Below are 27,754 nucleotides of genomic sequence, written 5' to 3'. Positions count from 1 at the left end.
GTTTTTCACATGCCATGATAGCAAAAGTAGTACAAGTGACCTTATAAAGTATGAGCCTCTGGGATTCTTTCCCACAAGGTTGTTACCTGCAAAACAAAGTTATCATTTTTATAGAGTTAAAGAAATGTCAGATGTTTCTTGCTTTTTCTATAAATGTGCAGTCCACCTAATACTATCTGTACTAACAGAGTAGGCATGTGTAGAAGTTTCTTGAATAATTAAAAAAATGTTGTTTTCACTATGAAATATGCATTTTAAAATATCTATGTTAACGCCAACACATTGTGTGGACTTGTGGACATTATGGGGAAGGTAATATTTAAAGCTCCTGTATAGGATTAATGCATGCTTCTATTTTTAACAGAAAATGTCTTGCAACAGGAATTTGTCTCCAACTATAAGAAGTATGTTATGTATGGATTTTCACATATTTAGCACATTAAAATTCACCTTATTTCAGGAACTACAAACTCTTATTACTGCTTGGATGGGAGTTCAGGAAAGAGTCCTAACTGATTTAACATCCATGATTTTGATTATGGGCCATCACATTGGTTCCAACTCTTCACATAGAAGGATTGTGATCCTTTCACTATTCCAACAGTACAATTGAGTTAATTCACCTTGCTATTCATCATACTTTTTTCTTTCCTTTCACCTTTCCCAGCATTAATAAACATCTTGAGAGAGCTAGGTCTTTGCATAATGCATTCAATGTATGATCATTTGAACCTGGTCATTTGTGCCTTGAGTGAGAACAGTTGATTTGTTCCATGAACCTATATGTGCTTCTTAGTCATCCATGGTATTCTCACAAATCTTCTCCAACACCAAACTTTATTTTTCTGAATTCATCTTCAATAATTTTTCATATCTGGCAATTTATTTTTGTCCGTTTTTAACAGATTGTTGAAATTGTTTGTTAACTTCTTTCCAAGATGTTTGTTTTTTGTCTTTGACTTCGCTTTTTGTAATTTTCATGGTTTGTCTGTCATCCAGTTTGCTTTCTTTTGTTTCTTTGTCCCAGGCAGTCTTCTTAACTATTTCTTTAAGTTCATTCCACAATTCCTTTAATTGGCTGTCAATGAAGTTCAATACTTCAAAGCAATCTTCTTAAAAATGGAGGGTGTATGTTCAAGGTCACATCCTGAAAATTAGTTGCTTTTCTTCAGCTACTTTAGCTTAACTTGGAACTTTCATATGAGCTAATTGCAGTCTGTTCATCATAATACAAGATGCATGAGTTGTTAAGTGGGAAGCAACTGGAGTTCCAAGTAAGGAGTGTGGTAGGATACTGTGGATAGGCAGGGGAGTGAGTGAATGCAGGGAGACTGAAGGAAGTACAGGATTTGAAAGATCCTCAGTTCTTCCTAAGCAGCATGTCGAGTGCCATCTGACCTAAGGGGTCCATCATCTAGCACTGTGTTGTGATCACTTCATATTGTTTATCCATGTGGTTTTCTTAGTTAAAACAAAGGAATAGATTACCACTGAAGTCTCTGAAGTCTTTGCTATTGTCACTAAAGCTGTTTCTCACTAAAGCATCTGCCCAATAAAGGTGCCTGCTTGCTTTAGTTGGGCAGTTGGGATGACCTTCCCATCTTATGCTAGAATGTTATGCTCCCTTCATTTTTCACTTATTTCTTTCAGAAACACACATCATCTATCAAAATGAGGCAGCATAGCAGGATTTGTGGGGGAACAGAGGCAAGAATGCATCTTTCTTGATTGGTAAATGCTTGTGGGCTAGTGGAAAAAGTCCCTGCATTTTTCAGATTGCTCATCACTTTCAAAATCCAAACTGTTTCTTCCATTTCAATGATTCTTATCTCTCATTACACAAGAGCAAAGAGGAATCCATCACGTATGGTTTCCTGGCATGCGCTAGATTACTTCAAACTGTGGTACCCTATTGAGCAAGATGACCTTGATCTGAAGGGCTCAGCAGCAAGATAAGCCAAACTGACAACCAGAATGCAACCAATCGTGTTTTGGGCAAGAACTGTAATGTTGCTAATTATTTCCAACAGTATGAAAACAAATCAGCACAAGTTTGGGCTCCACTTAATCTGATCCCTGAGCTTTCAGGATGTCCCCGCCCACTAGCATTCCATACAGAAATAATATGATTGCAATTGTTAATACCTGTTGGATTGATTAGCCTGCTGATAAGTATATGTACATTCTTTTTGCATGTAGTCCATTGATGTTAAGATTCAGGTTTTTACCTATGCAGTGAGTGTCTTCATAGTCAAAGGTATTTTGAAAACTCCACAATCAGCCAGACAAAAGAGTGAGTGCACAACTAAACCCATCATGCCATTCTTTCATAATAGTCCTTATTGCCACAAAACTCATGTTGATAGCTTACTTGATTGGATTGGCTATCAGACACGTTGTTTTTTGAGTGCATTTAAAAATAAGCATGTTGCCTGGTTCATGCTATTGTTCACTTCATTGTTTATTCATCTTCATACTCTTAGTATCTTTTGTTTACGATTTGAAATTCAGGCTGCCTCTGCAGTGAATGTGCCATCCTCAAAAACACTCTGCAAAGTGCAGCCTTTCTCTTGGAGGAGCAGCTTTCCTCCTTCCTTTCTCATTCCACCATGTAGGAACTGGCATCTCCCTTTAATAGACTGGAGTTAATGCAATCCTGTCTAGTGTTTTGTGTCTTGAAAAGATTTGATAGAAAAGCATAGAACCAGCCTGTCTCTTGTTATGCTAAAATGTGTGAGTTAACACTTTTCCGTGATTTCCAGATTTTTACTGCACAATAGACAGTTAGGATCCCACTATTTCCCCAAGGTCTAACCACCCCAAAATATTTTAGGGTTGCTTTTGCTAAAGCAGGGATCTCCAAACTTGGCAACATTAAGCCTGGTGGACTTCAACTCCCAAACTTCAACTCCCAGTTTTCTGGTTGGGGAATTTTGGGAGTTGAAGTCCTCCAGGCTGAAAGTTGCCAAGGTTGGAGACCCCTGTGCTAAATGATAGAATTGGCAAATAATTCCCTTTTTCTTTTCACATGTCCAGCTCCAAAAACAAATTGTCAGAACTTCCAATATGCAATATTTTGAGTTTAAATAATCCATTATCCATATGCATATTCCAAGGAGTAAACCGAAGATTCTGCATTAACGGAATGAATGAATGTCATTTTGTTTCAATGATCTGAGGTTTAACCAGACTACTAAATTACATAGAAATTAACAGTAGTTAATTTCTTGTTTTCTTTGGTATTAATAATTTAGTTACCATGGAAAATCCTTATGTAGAATCATTTCTATTTCAGCTTTATTATATGTAATCAAGACTTCTGGATGTTTAAATTATTCAGTAACAAGCATAAAAAGCACATAATAGCTTAGAATTGCTTGAGCTCCCACCTTATGTGCTATGCCATAATGCATGAACTTACCCAGACTGCAGACCAACTCTAAATAATAATCTTAAATTAGCCATACTTAACAGCACTCGTTTTATTTATTTTTTCTTGAAAGTGTGTTTAGAATATAGTAATGTTGCTTCACAGGTCTGTGAAGTATATATTGTGCAGTTTCACTGCCAACATCATGGTGAGGATATTTCTCATACACATGGAGAGAGAAAGATACGCAAGTTGTAAGCTGACTGTTCTGTATAGAGCCTCTAATGATACATGTTGTGTCATATGCTGTTGTTTGCTAACTTGCAAATAATAGCATATGAAAAAAAAGCCTGGACCATTACACATGCCCACGTTGTCATCAGTTACTAAGTATGTCTTTTGGGCCTCTGCCAGTCATACTTACAGGATAATTCGGGAAGTCAAAATATGATTAAGTATTCTCTTTTTAATCTTAATTGGTAAGGCAAGAATGTTAATGTTGATGGTATTTTGTTAAGAGGCAATAAAGTATTGTACATTATCAATTACTTTCCTTTATAACATTTTATTATCACATTTAATTTAAAGTGCATTATTATCAGCCCCACTAGATAGCCCAGAGCAAGAACTCAATTTCACAAAAAGGCTAAAACTATTTTTTATTGAGGTTGGTGATAGCAGAATCTCGTAAGTCTGATTGTGTTGTACTCTCCCCCTTTTTATACCTAATCAATCAGTGTCTTTCTGAGTTTCTTTTGAATGTTTTCTTTGTTCTGGAATGTTTCAGTCCCTTTGCCTTTGCATATTTCCAGGTTTTCTTTACTTTCTTCTTATCCATCCATCTATCTATAAAAGTCTTAAGTCAATAACTCAATTCTTGGAGACTTCCGGGGCACTGTAATATTGAAGAATAGGACTCATATCTTGCCATATTTTGAGATGTTTTCTGCCATCTAGTCCAGGGGTGTCAAATGCTTGGCCCATGGGTTGGATGTGCCACATGCTGGCCATGCTCATGCTAGGTTTAGCAAAGGGGAGAAAAGTCCCGATAAATGCCATGACGACACGAGTTTGATACCCCTGATCTAGTATAAGGCCTCTTGACCTTGCTTGGGTTCCAGCACAAGATCAGCTGAAGTTGTCACTTGATTGTGTATGCCTCTACTTGCAAGGAAATCAAGACAAGACTATTCATTCAATTTAAATAAGCACTAATAACCATACATGACTCTGGGCGGCTCACACAATTATATACTGTGATGCAGAAATTTATTATTTGCAATTATTTCTACAGTACCAAAACTTTTAATCACCAAAGCAATGTTTTGTTTCTTAATGGGGACAAATTTGTTAAGTTTTCAGTGAGCTGGAATGAAGTTTCATTCACACTGAAACACTGATTTAAAAAGTCCTTCCACATTTTTTTAAAATATACAGGTTCTAAAAATAGAAAAAAATTTTTGTGAGAAAATTGATCTTTGTAAATTTATCAATAGCAAAATGTGCATTAATTCTAGATTGCCTGATTATGTCACTATTGACCTTCAATTCTAATTTAAAGCATAAAAAAGTTAAACCCATAGTAATTTTGATCAAATAGGTTAGTCAATGTTCTCTAGGTGACCTGCAGTCATCATTATTCCTAGATAGTAGGGATTGGCATTGGGGATTGGGGATAACAGGACTTGTCATCTAACACATTTGAAGAGCATTTGCTTACTTGTTTTCTGTGAACTATAGAAGCATGTTCTTCATGTTTTTCACTTTCTAAAGCCAATTTTACATGCAGATAACCTAATAAGGAAATGTTTTAAAAGTGCATTTGGAATTTCTGAATAATTTCATCCAGTGTGATAAAACATAATTATTTTATGGTTACAATTACGCAATTATATCTACAGTATATATGGATTATATGGACATTTTATGGGAAAACAATTCCCGGGAGAAGGCTGGAAAGATGAAGCAAAGTTACAGTAGTGATAAGGGCACTGTTAGAAGAGTTGAAGCATCAGGTTATGACAGATCATCAAGAAGAAAAATATGTATGCACTAAGAATTGACAAGGACTTGATGGCACATAATCCGCATCAATCATATGGTTGCAACCTTAATATCATAGCATGGAATTCTGTAATCTAACTCAGCCAATATGTCAATAGCCACATGATGGATGTGTCCTAACACTGACCACCTTTGTTACTTTTTGCTTCAATCACAACACAACAGCTAAGAGATGAAAATCATGCAAAACTGTATCTTGTCTATACTTTCTTTTCCAAGTAAATTCAAGTCTTGACGTAATCAACTACATTTACATATGTGTATCTGTTATAAATACAGACATAACTTCACAAATAGCCAATATACAAATGTTTTATTTTTTATTACATATCACAATTAAAAAGGCAAGTACCATTTATCCGATTGGCAAGTATATGAATGTAAAACATCAAATCCCTACAACAATTGAACATTATTTACAGGGGTCCCAGACATGGCATTAATTTTATCACATAAATATTACAATATTTCATCCCTGCACCCTGCATTCCCTGTATATGTAGATTTATATTATCAACATTAAACTATGGTATAATAATTTGCCTTAACCTTCAAGCATTTTTTTTCTCTTTGCCTGAAGGAGAATTATGTTTTTGTGCTAAGGCCTTTTACAGGTAATATTGCTTTCTCAGCAGACATGAAGTATTTGCTACTGAAATGGATGTGGCAGTTCAATATAATCCAGTATTATCAGCAAGTAGTTTGCTTACCAGTCCAATCTCATCATAAATCTTTTAGTGTGGTATCCTTTCTCTGGAACAATAAATCTCCCCTGTAATTGGCTTCTTTATAAGTACTGTCTCCTCAAAGATATCAAAAAAAGTCTGATTCCAGAAAAGGAGATTAAACACTTGGGTTACAAGTAGTTTGCAACAGTTCTTGGCTTTCCAGTCTTTACAGGATTAGAGTTTTTAAACAACTTTATAAATATTAAAAGCTGTGATAAAATATTTTTGAAGTGTTCACAGTGCAACATTTTATACCCTAGCCAAGAATTTATCTATACACCTATCTATAAAATTAATTAAAAATCAGTATAAAAATAGAATGATTTGAAAGTTTACACACACACGCACACACAGAGCAACATTCCTCACCTATCTGTTGATTCTACATCAAATAGTCTATACAGTAGAATGCACAGGATTCCACAGGAACAGAAACCAATATGATGTTCAGTCAAAAGTTAACTTTTTTTTAAAAAAAATGACATGTTAAAAATATATTTTGGTCATCAGGAAGGCCTACATCATGTCAAAATCTTAAGAACCAGTTGACAGCATCAAGCAGCTGTGATCTGTATTTGCAGGATTTTATTTCATTTTTTAATAAAAACCTGTTTAAATGTGATGAGCTAAATTTAGCAGCACTAATGTAAAGATGCACTCTCTTTAACTGAATAGGTTAACATCCTGATTCAAGCTCTTCAACTTTTTTCTGTTGTATTTTTCTCACACAGAGACACTTTTACAAAATCTTTACTGCTTCCCTGCACAGTTTGGTATCCTCCTGTGGAATTTTGTCCACATACTTAACATACTTTTCAGCCTACTGGGTAAAGGAATTTCTGAAACATTTCATTCTTGTCGTAGTACAGAAACATTTTCTTTAAATATTCATTATGCTTTGTTTGTGGCTGGTGCATCCGCAGTATGACATAATAATCTGTTGTATTGCCATCAGTTTTCCCAAATTATTTAAAAAAATCTGTGTAGTGATAGCTGGACAATCTGATTAACGTCCATTAGATCTGGGCTACTTTTATATTATTATAACTGCTATACCAAATAAACTTCAATAGTGAAGTACAATCTTTGAACGTTGGAATATTTATTTAGTTTGGCCCTTATTGAGTGAAAAGCACTTGACTAATAAAACTCTCTCAACTCTCAGTATCTTGTATTATGAGTAACTGAGAAATTTCTGAATCATCAGTTTTGCAGAGTATAGGTGGTCCTCAACTTACGAGCACAATTGAGCCCAAAATTTATGTTGCTAAGTGAGAACTTTGTTAAGTGAATCACAACAGTTGTTAAATTATTAACATAATTGTTAGTTGGTTTTGCTTGTCAGAATGTTGCAAAATGGAATCACATGACTCTGGGACACAGCAAATGTCATAAATGTGAGTCAGCTGTCAAGCATCTGAATGTAAATCACATGACCATGGGGATGCTGCAATAGTCATAAGTGTGAAAAATGGTCGTAAGTCACTTTTTAAAGTGCCGTGGTAACTTTGAATAGTCACTAAGCGAACTGTTGTAAGTCGATAACAGTATAACAGTAGCTAGAGATTGCTCACAGTGAGTGATATTTGGCAGTAGATGAAGAATTTCCACTGCAGCGTAGTTTCTGCAATCGCCCTCCTCACATGAAAATTATATCCGAACAATACATTGACCTTGTACAGTTCAGCAACTTGAATTGCCTCCTCAAAATAGTGCAATTTTAACAACATATACACATATGCAGTGGTTTCACACACAGAAAAACACTTAAAAAGTAGTTGGCCATTATTTATGCCCTGTCCCCTTTAGCACAGTTTAATGCACTTTATCATGTATCTGCATTTCTATCTATATTATCTTGTGATGACAGCAGAGACGGATATGGTGTGACACATTTCACATTGACGTAGGTGGCATTCACATGAACATAATGTTCCCCAATAAAAGTGGAGAAGATCATGGATATATCTGAAACTAACTCAGAAAAGGCTGGCCGTAGTTCAGACTTTGGATGCCAGCACTTGAGCATGACTTCATATCTGCAATGAAAAAGCAGAAAAATTATTTTTTATCTATTACATTTAACAACATGATTTTACAAGACTTCTTAATTGTATAATATGTGTTTTTATTTATTGTACGCCGCCCCGAGTCCCTTTGTGGAGAGGGAGCGGCTAACAAATCTAATAAATTCAAATTCAATTCAATTCTAGAAGGTATTTTAGACTTTTCTTACAGTGGATCAGGACAGTATTCAGGCTGCAAGAGCCTCCTTCCTTGTAGTAAGTAAACGGTAATATCAAAAGAGTTGATATCAGGATAAGGTGGTGCGCCTCTTGTCATCAGCTCCCAAAGTAAAACACCAAAGGACCACTAACAAAAAGAACATAAAAATCAAATCATAAGGCTCTGAAAGAAAGCCACAAGCATTCATAACTGAATACCACATTATCAACAAGACAAGGCCAACATTTTTGTTCTGTTATTGCATTTTTGCAATTTAGGAGAACAGAAGTAAGAGGCAAGTCTTAAGTCTTGGAGGGTTGCAAGGCGGTCATTATACTCTTTTAAAATGCTTTCTGTGAATTTTTCTTGGTCCCTCTATCCTTGATGTACTGTGCATAATCAGGTGAATTCTTCAAGCTGATGGAAGTTATACACTTCTGGCTTGCATCAAGTATAATCTTTATTGTCATTGTACTTAAATACAACGAAATTGGTTCAACAAAATCAACACAAATTCCAATCATCTAGTCCAATATTCTCTATTTTGAGAGATTTTGTTTACATAATTTTTTTTTTGGGGGGGGCAGGGGGAAATAACAACTGAATCTGGGATTTCTTCCATGCTAAACAGAAGTAATCTTCTGCAATTTTGGCATTAATGGACTCAAGCTAACAAAGGCCTCATAAGAAATTAACCTCCAGAACAAAATAAAATTTCAAGGGGAAAGTGGGTTTCTAAGAAAAAAGCACAGCCTGTTGGGAAAATGTTGTATGGAATTAATGAAGAAGAAAAAACTAGTAAGCTGCACACACATAGGCATTTATCTATCAAACATACAGATTTACTGTAAGTCTTTAGTCTTAAGAAAAACTGAATTGATGAAAATGAACAAGGGAGCAAAAAGTAAGTCCCACCATCTCTTCGGTGATCATCAGAGTAAATGGCTACTTTAGATAAGAGCAAAATAACCCAGCAGATACTTAACACTTCATTTCAATCCTTTAACTCTGAAAGATAATATCCCACCTATTCATTCCCAGACCCAGGTCCAGAACACAGTGTTATGTGATTATGAATCTCTTGTAGGAAGTATGATATTGATCTCAACTGGAGAGCAGTTGTAAATCCATATATTAAGGGGACAGTTTCAATATCGGGTCAGTACTATCAAGGTTTTCAAAGCAATCATTCAAATTTAGTATTTTAAGATTGGAAAGCTTCTTAGTTGTAGGTTTAAGATTTGGTCATCTGAAATATGGACATAAAAATAATAATACCCATTGACCTGCAAATTAAGAAACAGGCTAGTTTTGGTTTAAGGTTTTTTTCCCTTGCATTAATCTACTATATAATTCTTTTCCTTTGATATTTCCAATAATCTGTTGTAATATAATCAGCAAGTCCCATATAATGATAAATATATTACCACATCTGACTTTGTAGTGAACTTCTGAGTTTGCAAACTTTCTAAAGCCATCCATTTTACTGGCAATTTTGCTCCTGTTTTATTATGTACACTGTAGTACTCCTTATCATATACATCTCTCGCAAGTCCAAAATCAGCAACCTTGACTATGAAATTTTCATCCAGCCTACAAAAACAACACACACACACAAACATAAAATATTATTTGGAGCTAAGAAGACAGAATTTATAATTTTAAGAAACCACTTTCAAAAATAATCAAAATATTAAATTACTCATGTTCATTACTGTTTTTATTTGCAATTTACCACTAGATAGTTGATAGCAACTTTGCTGACTCATTTAATAGTTGACATTATTAATCAACCATACAATTCTTGGGTAGCCATAACTTTATAGCAATACAACTTAAATTTGACATGATGAAATAATAATTTTAATTGATAATTAGTATAATAAAATGTAATTTTAATTGTGGATAATCATAACTAGTTGATGCTAAGCTAATTCATTATTCAAATGATGAATTCTTGGATTACTGAATAATTATGCAAAGTAATCTGTCTGGTATCCTGATACCAACAATATTTTTTCCCCATAACTTTTGCTTGGACCAAAAATTCTTGTTCTGACAGCAAAAGTCAAAAAATGTGAGGAACAAGTAACTTGTTCTAAAATTGCAAGCAATTTTAGAAGCCATGCTTCAGAATAGTTGGTGAACTGAAATGGGGGTGGGTTGAAATCGCATTGTTGTTGACAGGGGTGGGTTCCTACATGAACCAGTACTGGTTCGCTTTGCGCACGCATTGCTCGTGCATGCCCAGTTTGCTGTAAATGGTTTTGTGCATGCACAAAGACCATTAAAAGTTAATAAAAAAGATTCCAGCAATGGCAACAGAGACCGGGGAAATGGTTTGGGGGCGTGTCCAGCAGTGGTGGGTTGCTAGCTGGTTTACTACTGGTTCGCTTGCGCATGTGCACAACACTTCTACGCATGTGCAGAAGTGTCCGGGTGGGTGGAGCCTCCCACTGCCGCCTCTACTGGTTCAGCCGAACCGGTGGCCAGCCTGAGTCGCTGCCGGTTTTGCAACCCAGGCCAGATTACCACTACCAGATTGGCTAAATTGGGTCAAACCTGGAGCACCCCTTCTCTGGTTGTGAATAAAGCAGCTGTTTTGGAATTTATTTTTCAAATGGACAATAAGCTGTGCTCTTCATTTCTTAATCAATTTATTATCTCTATTAGTTAAAAGAGGCTCTCTTTAGTTACAGCCTATCACTCCTTTTTGAAGTTCTGAATGCCATTTTTGAGATTTCTTTATTGTTAAACAACAAGGAAGAAGGTTGCTAGAAGCAGCCAAAATAAGGATGTGTGGAGTATTTTTTCTCTTGAAATATAAGGATAAAAGTTATGGTTTTAATTTACTATTTTTAAAATAATCTGTAGCCTTGTACTGTTTTGTTATAGGTGGTTGAAATTTGCTGCTTTTCATAAACTCTGATTGGCTAGAAAAAGGAATAAATAAATAAATAAATAAATAAAAAGTTTGACCATCAGAGGGAGCTACGAGATATTTAACTCTGAACTGGACTCTACCGTCAAGGAAATCTTTGAAAAGTCCTTACAGAAAATTGCTCTTTTCATAAATCAGTTAGAAGATATTAATTATACAGAGGATATTAAAAAAGAACAACAGACACAATTAGGTGTAGAAACTTATCAACCCACTGTGTCAACTCTACAAAAGCTGGACAATACAAATAACCTAATTGTGCCTTTGGAATATAAATCTGATATCAGCTTTCTTTTATGATGATGGCTTGAATAAATACAACCCTCCCAGTGCAACTGAAACAAGAGTAAGTGCCAAGTAAATTTCCAACTCTCCAGAGATCAAGTTTTAGAGTTTCTCCTCATGGATACTAACAAGGTTGAGAATTCTTTTAGAAAAACAGATATGATAGTCATTTTAGAGAAGGAAACTTTAATCTATGAGGATTTAATCTAGCAAATAACTAGATTTGACCCTGCCTTAATAAAGTAACTCTTCTAGAAATACCTATTTCCAGGTTAATTTACATGTTCTAACAGAACAACTTTGGGACATTTTTTTCATGGATATAAATAAAGCTGAGAACTTCTTGAAGAAAAAAGACTTGATAGACTCCTCTGACAAGAAAAAGACTACACCCTATGAAGATAAGCTGGAGGGAATGACTTAAATTTAATAATTTAATTAGTTAGGATGGTCTTCTATAAGTTTGAAATGCTATTTTTAAAATGCTATTGACTAAATTTGAAAATAAGGGAAGAAAAAGATCCATTCCATGAGGATAAACTCGAGGGAGAGATTCAAATTCAATGAGCTAATTGGGTTTTCTTTTTTCTGCTTTATATATAATACTTAGTAAAATACCAGAACCAAAAAGTCTTTTGTCTCTTTAGAATTAAAAAAAATTGAAATAATTATCTATATTCTGAAGAGTAAGCAAAATTGAATGTAATGGTGTTTGCTATACCACTTAAGTGATGCAACTCTCTGAGCAATATTCAGTAGTTGTAAACATCTGTAGCAATGTTTCTCTGTCTTGGTAACTTTTCAGATAAAAAATCTTTAAAATGTGTTCACTGGAGAATTCTGGAAGCTGAAGTCCACATATCTTAAACCTTGCAAAAACCGAGGAACGCTTCTCTATAGGAACATTATAGATAAAGTTCTAAGTTTTATATCCCGATTTCCCCAAAATAAGACCTCCCTGGATAATAAGCCCAATTGGGCTTTTGAGCGCATGTGCTAAAATAAGCCATCCTCTGAAAATAAGTACTCCCCGAAAAATATTGCCACACAGCAGCAGCCATGAGGTGACCATGCTTGCCATTTCCTGCACCTCAAAAATAATAAGACCTCCCTGAAAATAAGGCCAAGTGCTTATTTTGAGGGTCAAAAAATAATAAGACCCTGTCTCATTTTCGGGGAAACACTGTATTAAAAAGATAGATGACAGAAATAAAAAATAAAATAGTATAAATGGAATGATCCCCCCCAAATGCCACTATTCATTTTTATCCCACCTTCATTTTTTAAAATAAATAACTCAAGGCAGTGAACAAATGTAATCTTCTTTGTCTTCCTATTTTCTAACTGCCCCATGAGGTGAGGTGAGCTGTGAGAGTGTGACTGGCTTAAAATCACTCAGCTAGATTACATCACTAAGGTGAGACTAAAATAAACAATCGTCTGGCTCCTATCATGGTGCCTTAATCACTATTCCAAACTGGCTATAAAATAATATGAGAAAAAAGTTAATCCATACTTACATACAATTTCTTGCTGCTAAATCTCTATGGACAAACTTTTTGCTTGCAAGGTATTTCATTCCTTTTGCTACTTGCAGACCAAATCCAATCAGATCCTTCACTGTTGGATTCTGAAAATTATGGACATCTTAGTAGTTAAAACAATGTTGTGAAGAATGACTTTCAGTTAAAATGTGCATTGTAATTCATGAAATCAATCTTAGTCTTCATTTTAATATTGAAAGGCTGTACATTTAAACATTGTTTCCCTGACCCTAAAGTTACTGTTAGTAACCAAGGAAACAAAATATGGAATAAATTAAAGTATTTATTTGATTATACAGCATGTATATATCTAAATCTAAATGAAATTAATTTATCACTAGAACTAGTTTACTTAAACAACAAAATGCTTGTACTGTAATTTTTGTGATTTATTTATTTTAATTGTAAAGAATTGCCTATGGCAAAGATAAATGGGAAACTACCAGAATCAGACAGCAACTGCAGCAGCTCTCAATGATTTTCCCAAGTTTACCAGAGATATTAAGGGTTGAGCATAGCATATTGCTTTAAAAAAAATGTCTACATTTTTGAAAATGTATGTTTATAAGTCCATCTCCCTCCAACTTCAACAGTAATCTATAGGCAATGTACAAGAAACTGAAGAACAAAAATTCAGATTCTTTGCAATCCTACAGACAAGAACTCTGATCATTCAGGTCCAAACACTTTGTAGGCAAGATGGGTAGCATAAAATTTTATTTAAAAAAAATAAAGCAAAGTAAACCCTACACATAAATCCTTTGATTCCGATAATGTTTCTGTACTTTTCAACAATCAATTTTTACTTAAAATGTGTAATGCAACTTCATTAAATTCTGATTAAAGTACCATATTTCAAAATAATAATTGATCCATCAATTTATACTTTCAGACGGCATAACTGTAATAATACACAATTGCTTAATTGGATCACTACTGAACACCTCATAATACACATACATGAGATTCATTTCTAATGAAGTTCCGAAGATCTCCATGTTTCATATAGGGAAGCACCACCAAAGGAGAACCTTCGTTAGGCAAGCAAATTCCAAGTAGTGACAGGACATTGGGATGAGTGAAATCCTTCATTATAATTCCTTCTTTTAAGAATTGAGCTACTTCATCCAAATCTGTAATTCCTGAAAAATGTAGCAACATGTTAAATAAATATACATATCATTTCTAAGATACTTTAAACAAATTTTTAATGAAAGGAGAGAATATACCTTCTTAGTATTACTCCTTTATAATCCCAATAAAGTAATAAAACACACTGAAATTTAGATAAGTACTCTCGAAATTATATCCAGGTATTTGCAGGGCTAGATGCTGCCTATCTATAAGCAAATGAGCTGGGAGAGTATTATCTGGAATTTATTTAACAAATTTTACTGCACATAATTCCAGAACTCCTTTCTCTTCCTTTTTCACATATTAGTAACAATATATAGAAATGCTCCATCTGTCAAACTAGAAGAATGTTATTAATAGTTGTGCCAATTAAGTCCTGCTGTTTTCCAACTGTCTCACTCATAAAAACTGAACATAAGATAGTCGAATGGTAAAACAATACCACATTTTTCTCTCTTTCCTTTAATCTTTTATTTATTATGTGGACGGAAAACATGAGCATTCTTCCATATGGACATTGCAAGATGTATGAAATAAAATTTCTGCAAGCTACACAAAGACACTTAACTTGATAAAAATAATCATGGCTCAACTTATATAGTTTAGTCAGTGAAAATGCAATGACTCAGAATAAAATATTGCAAGACTCACTGTTCAAGGATTTCACAGCACAATGAATTTTCTTGCCATCGGTATCCAATAAAGTTCCATGATAAACACATCCAAAATGCCCTACAGAGAGAGAATATCATCACAAGTCAAATTTCTACTGGTTTCTCTGGAGCTGTCTTTATATTTTGAAGATGATCAATTGCTGAGGGAAAGAAGCTTGTCCTGGATTCTTTCAGAAATCATTCTGAGCTGCTTAGAACAATGCAGTGACAGTGCCAAAAATGATAAAACAATGATAAAACAATCATTTTCCCAACTGATAGCTCTGATATTTCAAAAGTTCAAACATACTAAATCTAAATCTACTAGACCCATCACCTTGCCCTTGGCACATCTTCCTTTGAACGTTTACAATATCAGACTTTCCTAACTTTAGAAATACAATTCTTGAAGTTTTTCTGTGTGCAAATAAGCAGTTTCTGATGCTGGATATATTCTCTGATGCATTGAATGCATCTTTTGGGAAGTCCCCAATGGAATTTATTTTCAGATAAAATTGAATAAGATTGAATGATTCAGCATTCCCAGATAAGCAGGAATAAAGCCAAATTTTTGAATTTGGTAAATTTTGAATGTGTAAATATAAAATACAGTTGAGACACCTACCTCTTCCTATTACTTCACTGAAGTGAACAATCATATTATCAGCACCAATAACAACATGCTCAACTTCTTTGACCAGATCTGGATTTAAGGCATTTATGTCAATATGAACATTAGTCTGTAACAATGGACTAGCTAAATCGGAGTCTCCAGTAGACAGAATGGGAGATAGGTCCACATGAGGATATTGGTTTGGCCTGCAAGATCCATTATGAGATAAAGTTGGAAACTGATCTGTAAAAAAATGTGAACATCATTGTCAATAGCAAATTCTGCCACAGAAAGACCCAATTTTATCTGTTTAGTTTTCATTTTAAATTTTATTTTTCACCTTATTACATAATGTAGCACACAATTGCTAAAACAATAGCAGTAATCCTAACAGGAACCAGCTTATCTGCAACTTGAGAGAGACAGCAGCTATACCCTTGAAAGAGAACTTTTCATAGTGATGCTACAGGAAAATTTGACTAACGGGATTCTTTTAAAATGGTGGAGCTAAGCCTGGAAACAGAATCAGAAGCTCTTATAGATCAAGAAAATATGGCTTGCAAAAGCAAACTGTTATATACTATATTTGTCTTTCATTTGTTGGGGTAATATCTTCTTCACGCCATTTATATAAAACTGTTTCAAACGTTAATTGACATCCATCTCTCATAAACATACTGTTCTACTGCAAATCTTAATTGGAATTGCCATGGTGCAAAACACATTTCCTTTTGTAGAATTTCCCAACAATTATGTATTTTGAACCAAGTCCAAAATTGTAACAAAAACCATCTGAATTTATAGTAATCTTAGGGGAATAGACATTACACATTAGGGAAGAGAAGAAAAAAATAACAAAAGAGATTGGGTAGTTTCAAATAATTTAATGAACAGTTTAAAATTTGCTTAAATTACTATAACTATATAGAGGTGAATATTCAAATAGGAAATTGTCTTATTATTCATTTTCTGAATTTTCACTATGTAACATTTTTAAGTACAATAAATGAATTTACTATTTTCGTTTAAGAACCATAATGTGTAGGGGTGATCAGACATCAATCTTTATGAATTTGCATAGACAGGTTAGCAGAATAAAAATGTGTCTAAACAAAACACTACCATTCTCATTACTCTGAATCCAAGGAAATGGATGATGACAAAGCCTAGGAAATGTGTGGGCTCTTTCCCTTTCTCAGCAAACAATGGAGAATCTTTAAATGAGACCTTGTCCTGCCAGAGCTGATGTGGATATTTTATTACTGCGGACACAATGCACCAGGAAGTGCTCTAGCATAATAGTATGCTTATTGTTGTATTTGTATTTATTTAACTTATTGCATTGTTTGTTTATTTAATTTAACTAACATTGGTATGCCACTTCTTACAATTCAAAGGTAATAACTTTTGATATCCAAAACCTAAATCATTACTGCTTCATTGTCTAGATTAGAATTCTCCCAACTAGGTCCCACAACTCTCAATTCTCAACTCATTCAGCTCACAGTACGTGGTTCTTCAATTTCTAAGAGTTATGGAAGTTTCAATTAACTCATCTGGAACGTACCTGCATCTGAGATGACTGTTTTCAGTGTTATTGATCAAATTCTATTTATGCTTATTTTGTGGCAAGGACCTGGGATGTGTGTGTGTGTGTATACACAAGCATAATTGTAGTCCAAATAGTTGGTCTATTATAATGCTGTCAGGAAATGTTTAGTTTGTATGAAGTATAGTTCACCGAACAATGTGAACATTGCTTACAAGCCTTAAAAGCATTCTTACCTATGTTGAAATTTTCTTTATACTTGTAAACAGAAGTACTCTTTTCTTAGCCATCTGTGCTCAAATAAGATCAGGATATACGACTCATTTATTAATTTTATTTTTACTTAAACAGGGTGTAGACTAGCAATTCCAGAGTTGAGAGAAAGGCCACATTTATTCATATACTGAACTCTTTATTGGACCGGAACGCCCTTCGCAGTCACCCATGCGCTTGTGACGTCCCGGCTGGACTACTGCAACGCTCTCTACATGGGGCTCCCCTTGAGATGCACCCGAAGACTGCAGTTGGTTCAGAATGAGGCCGCGCGGGCAGTCTCGGGAGTCGCTAGATACTCCCACGTAACACCTCTCCTGTGCGGGCTGCACTAGCTACCTGTAGCTTTTCGGGTGCGTTTCAAGGTGCTGATTATCATCTTCAAAGCACTCCATGGCACAGGGCCTAGTTATTTGCGGGATCGTATCCTGCCCCACACATTTCTTCGGCCGATTCGCTCACACAGAGAGGGACTCCTCCGGGTGCCGTCCACTAGGCTGTGCCAGCGGGCGACGCCCAGGGGAAGGGCCTTCTCTGTGATGGGCCTGACCCTCTGGAATGACCTTCCCCCTGATATTAGAACAACCACGGACCTCCGCTCCTTCCGTAAGAAGCTCAAAACCCACCTGTTTAATCTAGCCGGCTTGGCCTAATTCCAGCTCTCCCACCCCAGTCTCTATTTTTAAATTTTGGTCTTAGGCTTAGTTTTTAATTTTTATAAATTGTACAGGGGTTTAAAGTTTAATTCGTTTTTAACTATATTTATGATTATTTGTAAGGTTTTTAAATTTGGTGCCTGTACACCGCCCCGAGTCCCTTCGGGGAGGGGGGGCGGTCTAGAAATAAGAAAAATTAATTAATTAATTAATTATAGTATGCCTAAGTGACTGCATATGACTGATCTGATGCATAAATAGCATTGTGCAAAGCATTTGAAAAGGCACTTTATCAAATTCACTTGTGAAGCACCTTCTTGAAGCATTAAGTCAACTACTTCCTACGCAGTGCTCAGCCCAAGTACCTCAAAGATTTTTATGTGTGTGAATTCATAGCCACTTTATCGGGCAAGTAGAACATTTGGAAAAATCCATGCATCAGCCCTGCCAAGACTCTAGAAGAAGTTGCAGCCTCAGTGTTTTGAATGCTTTACACCCTGAAATAAGCATTCTCAGGTTTTGCACATATGCTTATGATCTTAAGTCAGGTATCTCAATTTACAACAGATATTTTTCTTTGACTGGTTGTTGCTTTATTGAACTTTGATACAACTTGACATGTTTTTTCATGTATTCAGCAGCACTAGTTACTTGTAAGAAAAATGTTGTTCTGAAGAAGCTTTAAAATGGATAATGTCCTAGAATTACTTGGAATTTTTTAAAATATCCTGCAGGTACCCGGACAGTTCACATTACTGCCACTCTACAAATTAGGATGCTGATATTGAGATTTATATGATCATGACAGCATAAAAGAGGAGTCCAAAATTTCACAAATTGCAAAAGTCTCTTGACTACAAGTATAGTGGAAGGTCACAAGTTCACCATTGACTTCACATATTTCTGAAGGCCAATGTGTGAGAGAAAGGCTACATGAGTGAGTGATAATACTCTTTGTATAAACTTCTTACTAGGTTATGAAGATACATTATTTGAAATCATCACAGAGAATGAATATAAAAAGGGAACATTTCAGTGAATTTGGTGGAGGCCTATTGCCCAAATTAAAATTTCACCTGTGGTAACATCAATATACTAGCAATATACTAGCAAGCAAAAGAAACAAGAAACAAGGAGAGGGCCACAAATTCAGGCTGTATGATGATGGAAATCTGCTAAGTAACTAGTTGTAAACATTATATCTGAATTACATAAAACCTGCAGAAGAATGTTGTTTGAGGTAGCATTCCCATAGAAATTACAGCAAGAATTGGTTCACTATTCTTGTCATCAGCATCTTGATATTGTGGCATATTACATCATTAAAAGGAGAAAATCACAATATTGATGAAGACAAACAGGGGGATATTTGGTTTTATAACAGATTCAGCATGTTACTGACTTTCAGAAATATGCAACAGTGGGGTCCTTGGTGCTCTTTGAGTTTGATTGTTTTCTTATAGACTTTTTATCACTATCAGTGTTATGTAACAAAAATACCTAATACAACAAACCTTTCTAAGACAAATCAAAAGGTACCAATATATATTTCATTATAGAAACCACATAGTAGCTTAGCATTTGGCAATCCTTTTGTATTTATTAATGAGAAAAATGGTAATATTGTACCTTCCAAAAAAGTTGATCTATAGTCTACAGATTCACTTGACACTAATTCAGTCGTAGGGCTTACACTCCTTGCACTCACAAGCCTGTCCAAATGAGGAGTGTGTACTCTTCCATCATAGCGAACAATCTCTCCACCTAAATCTTATCATAGAAGAAAGAATGTCAATATTATAAAAAACATGATATTTCCATTATCATCATTCTGAATAGAACTAATGGAATTGTTGTTGTTGTTATTTACTTTATTCATTAAATATGAAACTCAGCCAACTGAACATTCAAAAATGTATCACAAATACCATTGACTGGTGCTAATGGTTGATACGGGTTGTTGCCAGCATCCTAGGTATCAACCAAGTACTTTCTTAAAATATACGATGTTCCGAGTAGCTCAGTTTTTTGCAGTTCCACTGGTGTAATTGCAGGAAACTGCAATTATGTATCTTATAAAATTCTTGGACATGGTACCAAGTGCCCCGATGACAATGGGTATCGCTTTAACAATTATTATTATCTTTTATTCACTAAACATAAAACTCAAGTCAACTGAACATTTAAAAATGTATAACAAATATTATTGACTGGCGCTGATGGTTGATAGGGGCTGCTACCAGCATTCTAGTATCTTCTTAAAATGTATGACGTTCCAACTAGCATAGTTTTTCTGCTGATGTTATTGCAGGAAGCTGCAATTTCTTTATTATTGTTCTTTTTCTTGTTGTTGTTGTTGTCATACACACAGTCAACTAGTTATTCAGAGTGAGTTCAGCATTTTTGCCTACCTATCGAGTCCTGGGATAGGCAAATCTGTATATTTGACAGTATTACAGATATTGTTGTAGGATAAAAGCTGTTCCAAGTAAAGGAACCTTCTGCAATTGACTGATGGCAAATTTATTGTTGTTGTTGCTGTCATTATTGTTGTTGTTGTTATTGTTGCTGTTATTGTTGTTAAAATATCTCATCTTTCTAATCAAAAATATGTTGGATTAGGGCAAGGTTTATCTTAATCCAAGTAAATGCCTCTGGGTTGCTTGCAGGCAGAAGGCATCCTAGAGAGTTTACAAGACCTAGAGTCTTTAATAGACCTGTCCTCCATGAATTTATAGTTATTTAGGTTAATGAGCATATTATGTAGCAATGAATTCCACAGATGAATTATTTACACAGACTGACGTCTACTTGTATTACTCATACATTATGATTATATGAGCAAATGCTTCCTCTTCTTTTAAATTGTCTTCCAATCAGCTTTATTGGATGCTTCCTTTTTGTAGTGGTTTTTTTTGGGGGGGGCACGGAACCATATTTAGTACTACACATGGCTTGTCATGTCATTTATAATTGTATGGACCAACTCTGTCTTCCCTCTGCAACCTTTTTTTCTAAGATAAAAAGTTCCTAAAGGGTTAGGGGTTTGATCTCTCTAGTACTTGGATTGCCCTTTTCTATCCTTTTCCTTCATCCTACACTTATTGTCCTAAAATAGAATTGCTTCTACTATTTATTTGACCATTAAGCTAGTTTGAAGAATTTCTACTGGATCAGCTACTTTTGGTTTTTACTATTTCATTTTTTATTATCTGCAAACATGGCCAAGAAACTGTTTACACCCAAGTTAAGGTCATGTTAAAGTCACAAGTTAAATGGTCTGAACACAAATCCTTCAGCAACTGTACTTCTTTCTACCCTCCATTCTGAATAATGCTCTCTTATTCCTACTTTTTGTTTTTTTTGTTTTTTTAACCAATTAGTAATCTATAAAAGCATGAGTCAACTTATCCAAAGGTCACTAAGTTTATCAAAGAACTTTTGATGAGGAATTTGTTAAAGGCTTTTATTAATCCAAGAATACAGCACTGACACCACCATCCACATGCCTATCTGTATTAGCTGTTCCAATTCCTTCCTTGAGAAACTCAGTATAAGGCTCAGGTAATCTGTCAGATATCTTTTGTAGGGGAGACAGATACAAAGTAGTATTGAGCACATTTTTTCTGCAAATCTTTCTGTTAGGAAAGCATTTTCATTTGCTAAAGAGAGCCTTATTATTTATAGTTCTTCGACACTCTTAAAAAGCGAGGATTTGGTTAACCCTCTTACATCATGGAATATATTTTAGCTGAGCAAGAATTACTGCAAAGTTTTAAATAAACTCCAGGAACTAAAAAGAGATTTTATTGAAATACAGTAAAAAGTATTAATGATCATCACCTTTAATTTGCTTTCTCTTTTTTCTCCAAAAGAGAAATCCAAATGCTAGCAGCAAGAGAAAAAATGTTGTTGCAACAATGCCTGCAATGAGTCCTGTGAAATTTGAGTCTGGTTTAATCATTACTTTCCCAATAACTGTTGATGAAATTTCTTTTTTCCACTGAAAGAAAGATAGATTTTAAAAACTCTAAAATGTACTAAAACATACATACATACATATATAGCAACAATGACAAAAATCAGCATAATTTAATTGTGGAAGTTGATATATAGAGAAGGCTTCCCCAATAATAACACATTTTATCACACATCCACTACAAATTCTACTTGCTTCATTTTTGCTATCAGTAGCTCTTATTCTGACCCAGGAAAAATGTCCAATTAGTAAGGAAGCAAAAATGATGATGAGGATGAGGAAGAGTATTTGTATCTGCCTTTGTCTGCTGGCTCAATGATTCCTTGCTTAGCAGAGAATAATGCAGCATGCAATACGTTCATTGAGTAATAGGGCTTATTCAAAAGTTTTGCTCAATTCTGGAGATAAGGAAAAAAAAGTCTAAATGTTTATTCAGTTATTTGTGTAACTTTTCAGATTGATTTATTTGCTTTATAGATAGCTCACCAAATTAACAATGTGATCATTTGGGTAAGAAGTTACTGATTAATTTTAAACTATGCCATGCTCTATGCTTTGCAATAGCTTATAACATTTCTTATGATTACAATAGTGGACATCTTCTGGTATCCTCAAATCATTTGTTCTGTTGTTGGTAAAAATATGCTATCGGATTTATACAGCAATTACTGAAATTTTGTTAATTGTTATCAAGTTGGATTCAGTTCCTGCCAATTATATGAAGAAATATTTTTCCATTCTGAATTATTTTTATTTGTAACTTGTAACTCTTCCAAAGACATTCCAATAATATCTTTGATGTCAGCAATCTACCTGATTCATTATCTTCTTCTTTTTACTTCTCTAAACCTTACCAAACACTTTCCACCATCTGCTTGCATTCATATATATACCTTAGTCCAAGGTATTCATACTGTCTCCATAGCCACAATTGAAAGGCCTCGTGCTCATGCTTTGTCATTGCCAGTCTCTGCAGTCTCTTTTATCACAAAAAGCCATTGCTTTGAACTATGCTGGGCTTTGTTAGAAGTGTGCAGTATTAGTATCTGAAGTGGGAAAGATGCTTCCTATCTAAAGTATGTGCTTGTTGTTGTATTCTGTTGGCAGAACCTTACAGAAGATACACAGTCCTAGAAAAATATGTGTTTGAGTTAAGTGGGCAGTAATGTGACATAATCAAATCATCTTGTAAACCAGTGCTTCTCAAATAGTGGGGCGCGCCCCCCAGGGGGGGCGCGAGGCTCCGTAAAGGGGGGCTCGTTCGACCTCGTTTGACTGTCAGGAGCGAAGCTGCCATGAGGTGACCACGCTCACGAGCATAACTTCTTCTCCGCCTTCCAAACTTCAAAACTCGGCTGCTGAGTCTTCCAGCAGTGGCTGCTCTAGGAGTGCGCTCTATGGTTGTGGGCTGGCTGCTGGACAGAGAGTCTTTTGGATATAGAGTCTTCCAGACAGAGAGTCTTCCAGCAGCCAGCCCACAACCATAAAGCACCCTCCTAGAGCCACCGCTGCTGGAAGACTCAGCAGCCGAGTTTTGGAGTTTGGAAGCCAGAGAACTTTGTCCTTGAAAGTGGTAATGTCTTTCTATCAGAGCATATGTAACTATTTGAACAAAACTGAAAGTTCATTCTTTTCCCTTTGTTTTATATCTACAATCCTAAGCGTATTCAAGTTCCACTTTTTAGGCCTTATCAAAACAGTGCTAAACTAACTACGCTTGGACACAAAGCTATAGTAATTCTGCAAAGAGCAATCATCTATAGTGGATAGATTCTTCTGAATATTTATTCAGAGAGATATAATATCTCTCTCTCTCTCTCTCTCTCTCTCTCTCTCTCTTTTCTGCTACAGTTAATAAAGCTATTCTTTGTTGTAAATTGATCCACATTTCTTTCTTTTTTTATTCTCTTATACGTTAATAAGGATACAGTGTTATGCAGAGATGTACTTATAACAATTTTATAGACAAATGATACTATTTACAGTCGCGCGGGGGGCGTGAAATGTTTTCTTCTTCCTAGGGGGGGCATGACAGAAAATAATTGAGAAGCACTGTTGTAAACAGAGGTTCCCCCAGAATTTTGCCATTTTGCCATTCTGATAATCCAAGAACAATTCTATACCATTCCTAGTATTGCATTTAATGTTTCTTGTAATTTTCTATAGAATTCATTCTATCATTGTGTCCTTTTACACAAGTTCAAACTGCCAGACCAGATGATTTACATCCCAGAATATTGAAAATGCTGGTTGATGTGATCTCGGAACCACTGAACAAAATCTTTGAGAGTTTCTAGAGAAGGGAGGAACTGCCAAGAATTAGAAAAGAACTGATGTCATTCCAATATTCAGGAAGGGGAAAAGTGGATCCAGGAAACTAGAGATTAATCAGCCTGACATCATTACCTGGGAAAATTCTAGAAAAAATAATCAAGCAAGAGATTTGTGAGCACTTAGACATGAACACAGCAACCACTAGAAGCCAGCATGGGTTTGTTAAAAACAAAACATGTCAGACAAACTTTTCTGCCTTCTTTGATAAAATGACGAAATTAGTGAATCAGGGAAAGGCTGTGGATATACTTTACTTGGAATTCAGTAAGACATTTGAAAAAGTAAACCACAGGCTACTTTTTGGTAAGATAGAACAATGTGGGATAGACAGGAGCATCACCAGATGGATTCACAGGTGATTGATCAACCATACTCAGCATATAGTCTTAATGGAACTATATCTACATAGAAGGAAGCATGGCACAGAGTATCTCAAGGTTCTGTCTTGAGCCAAGTGCTCTTCAACATCTTGATAAATGATCTACATGAGGGGATAGAAGGGAAACGCATCAATTTTGCAGACACAACTGGGGAGAATTGTCAATACTTTGAGAAATGGACACAAGACTCAGAAGGATCTTGATAGACTTCAGCATTGTGCCCTATCCTACAAGATGCAGTTCAGTAGGGAGAAAAGCAAAGTCCTGAACTTAAGCAGCAAAAAAACCCCAAATGTACAGATACAAAATAGGTGGCAGTTGGGTTGACAGTAGTAACTGTGAGAGGGATCTAGGTATCCTAGTGGACCATTACTTAAGTATGAGCCAGTAATGTAGTGCAGCTGCCAAAAAAGCTACTGCAGTCCTAGACTGCATCAATAGAGGGATAGCATCAAAAATACAAGAATGATAGTACTGTTCTACACTGCATTAGTGAGGCCACACTTGGAACTATGTGTCTAGTTCTGGTTAACTTTACAAAAAACAAAAACACCGAGCTCCTAGAAAGGGTGTAGAGAAGAGCAACAAAGATGATAAGAGATGAAAAGGGGTGTCAAACTGGAGTTCTTTGAGGGCCGGATCAGCATTGTAGTTCTCCTCTGCGGACTGGTGGGGGATGAGATGGACGCCTCCTGCAGCATCCTACTGGCCCATTTTGGTGCTGCAGGAGGCTCTCCAGGACAAAAATGGGGCACGGGGGGATCGTGTACCCCCCATGCCGTTTCGGCTAGCAGAATGCTGCATGAGGCTGTCCAGGCTGAAAACAGGATTCAGGAAGGCCTCATGCACCCCCACACCCTATTTTGGCTGGCAGAGTGTTGCAGGAGGCTGTCCGGGCCAAAAATGGGGTGCAGGGCATCATGTGGCCCCAGTGCACCCTGTTTTGGCAGCAGTGTGGCAGGAGGTCACCCAGGCAAAAAACGGAGCATGGACGTGCACCCCCCCATGCCCCTTTTTGGCTGACAGAGGCACCAAGGGCTGGTTCTTTGCTATTTCCAGGCCGGCCCCATGGGCCTTGAGTTTTATACCCCTGACCTAGAGGCTAAACTGTATGATGAATGGTTAAGAATTAGATATGTTTAGCTCTAGGACAATGAACAGAAGGACTAGGAGTAACATAAGAACTGTCTTCCAGTGTTTTTGGCTGTCACAGGTATAAGAGAGTTGACTTATTCTCCAAAGCACCTGAGGGCAAGACAACAAGCAATGGATGAAAGCTGGTTAAAAAGAAACCCAAGCTGGAACTAAGGAAACATTTCTTGAAAGTTAGAATAATTAATGGAACAATTGCCTCCCAGAGTTAGGGATGCTCCATCACTGTAGGTCTTCAAAAAGAGACTGGACTACAATTTGCCCAGGATGCAATAATTGGGCAGGCAGTTGGACTAGAAGACCTCCCTTTTAGACCTACAATTCTGTGATTCCTAATAGATGCACATCTTTGTACTGATTCTTCCTGGATATCCATTACTTTTAACAGTTAAAATCCTATTGTTTACTAGGTTATAGTCAAGCTCATATAGTACTTAGTATATTTTATTGAATATTACTCCCACTCTATTCCATTGTATAGACATGCCATGAATAATTTATAATAATATGAAATTAATTGTTCCATTCCAATTCATCGATATTCACTTATTCCTAAGGTATTCAGTTTGGCATGCTTCATATTCACTTTGATACATCTGTCTAATGTTTCAAATACACACACACCCTTGTAAATAATCTCTTTCAATATTGGAAGATTCGTCTTTCAATATTGGCAGCGTAAATGTAACCACGATCTAATCAAGGAGGGTGCTTAGCTAACAAAAGCAAATCTTTCATCAAGAAAATATTTGGAGAATTAAACTGTATGGCATATTGTATTTCTACATTTCTTTTTGAAATATGTATAGGCAGAGAAAGAATTATGGAAATAATAAGGATTAGGATTATTAAAAGCCAAAACTCAAACTTTATCCACAATTTAAAATGCCAAGTTATGGTTGCAAATTTGATTCTGAATTGCAGACAAATTTTCAATTCATATCTTTAGCTGAAATATGATGTTGTCATATGGGGAAACATTTTCCTATAAGATTGTGAAAGTGTTCAATTGCTAAAATACTAAAAAAAGAGAAAAATATAATTAATAATAACTATAATTATATACATATTTGAAAAAGAAATGCAGAAATACAATATGAACCAAATGATTGGTTAAAACCAGGTAAGAATGCAAAAACTACGCACTTCCAAATGTTGCTGCTACTCACTTAATACATAAACCAAAGACAAAATGAACATATAAAACCAACTAGAAATGCAGAGCAGTAGGGATTGTTAGTAAAAATTGTGGCATTTAAAGCTGAATCATATATGCAATATTAAAATAAATATCCTACCACTATATTTAATTCTTGGTTGGTTTTGAGCAGCTCCTTAGGAATGGTACAAGAAACAGACTGCAACTTCAAGGTGATGTTCTCACAACTCTTGTTTCCAACCTTTAATACTTCGCCTTTAACAGCTTCAGAGTCAATGTTACTTCCCTAAAAAAAAGTTACATTAATCAAACATAAAGAGAGAAGTAGTAAAACAAAAGGCAGAATGAACACTAGATTGCATTTATTCTTTCCATAGTTAAAAAAATGCCATAAGAAATGCCATTTCTTAGTGGCCATTACAATAGATTAAACAAGGGTACTTGGTCTCTAAAAGTTAGCAAATTATTCAAGCAGAAAAATTTCACATTTGAAATAATTACAGATAGACACTACATTTACTTCCTAAAATTCCCCAATAATTATTCATTACTCAAATCAAAGTTACAAAGGAGCTTAAGAATGTCTAAATAAGTTAACAATTTGTTGCCTGTCACCTTGATTGAATGGAGTTCAATGGGAATAAAAATACATTATTTACAGACATTAAATAAGCATCTTATTTTTTGTTCTAGTTGTGGCCATAAGACGAAAAC

General features: G+C 35.4%; 1 protein-coding gene across 6 annotated transcripts in view; it reads right to left on the bottom strand.

Moving 5' to 3' along the window:
* Positions 1-5,730: 5,730 nt before the first annotated feature.
* The window catches only part of MET (MET proto-oncogene, receptor tyrosine kinase), a 122,081-nt gene continuing 100,057 nt past the window's right edge, over positions 5,731-27,754 (bottom strand). For all 6 annotated transcript variants that reach the window (XM_081958609.1, XM_081958606.1, XM_081958607.1 and 3 more), the window contains exons 12-21: positions 27,180-27,326; positions 21,880-22,039; positions 19,666-19,806; positions 15,571-15,801; positions 14,944-15,024; positions 14,119-14,300; positions 13,135-13,244; positions 9,816-9,981; positions 8,399-8,535; positions 5,731-8,201 (exon numbers count right to left, since the gene is read on the bottom strand). In XM_081958609.1, coding sequence (XP_081814735.1) covers positions 7,991-8,201; positions 8,399-8,535; positions 9,816-9,981; positions 13,135-13,244; positions 14,119-14,300; positions 14,944-15,024; positions 15,571-15,801; positions 19,666-19,806; positions 21,880-22,039; positions 27,180-27,326 — 1,566 coding nt within the window. In that variant the 3' untranslated portion in view covers positions 5,731-7,990. The remainder of the gene's footprint in view (positions 8,202-8,398; positions 8,536-9,815; positions 9,982-13,134; positions 13,245-14,118; positions 14,301-14,943; positions 15,025-15,570; positions 15,802-19,665; positions 19,807-21,879; positions 22,040-27,179; positions 27,327-27,754) is intronic.

Source organism: Natrix helvetica, assembly GCF_964273705.1.
Source record: "Natrix helvetica genome assembly, chromosome: 6".
Classification (NCBI taxonomy): Eukaryota; Metazoa; Chordata; class Lepidosauria; order Squamata; family Natricidae; genus Natrix; species Natrix helvetica.
The sequence above is the reverse complement of the archived record's forward strand: the minus strand, read 5'-3'. Positions and strand labels throughout refer to the sequence as shown.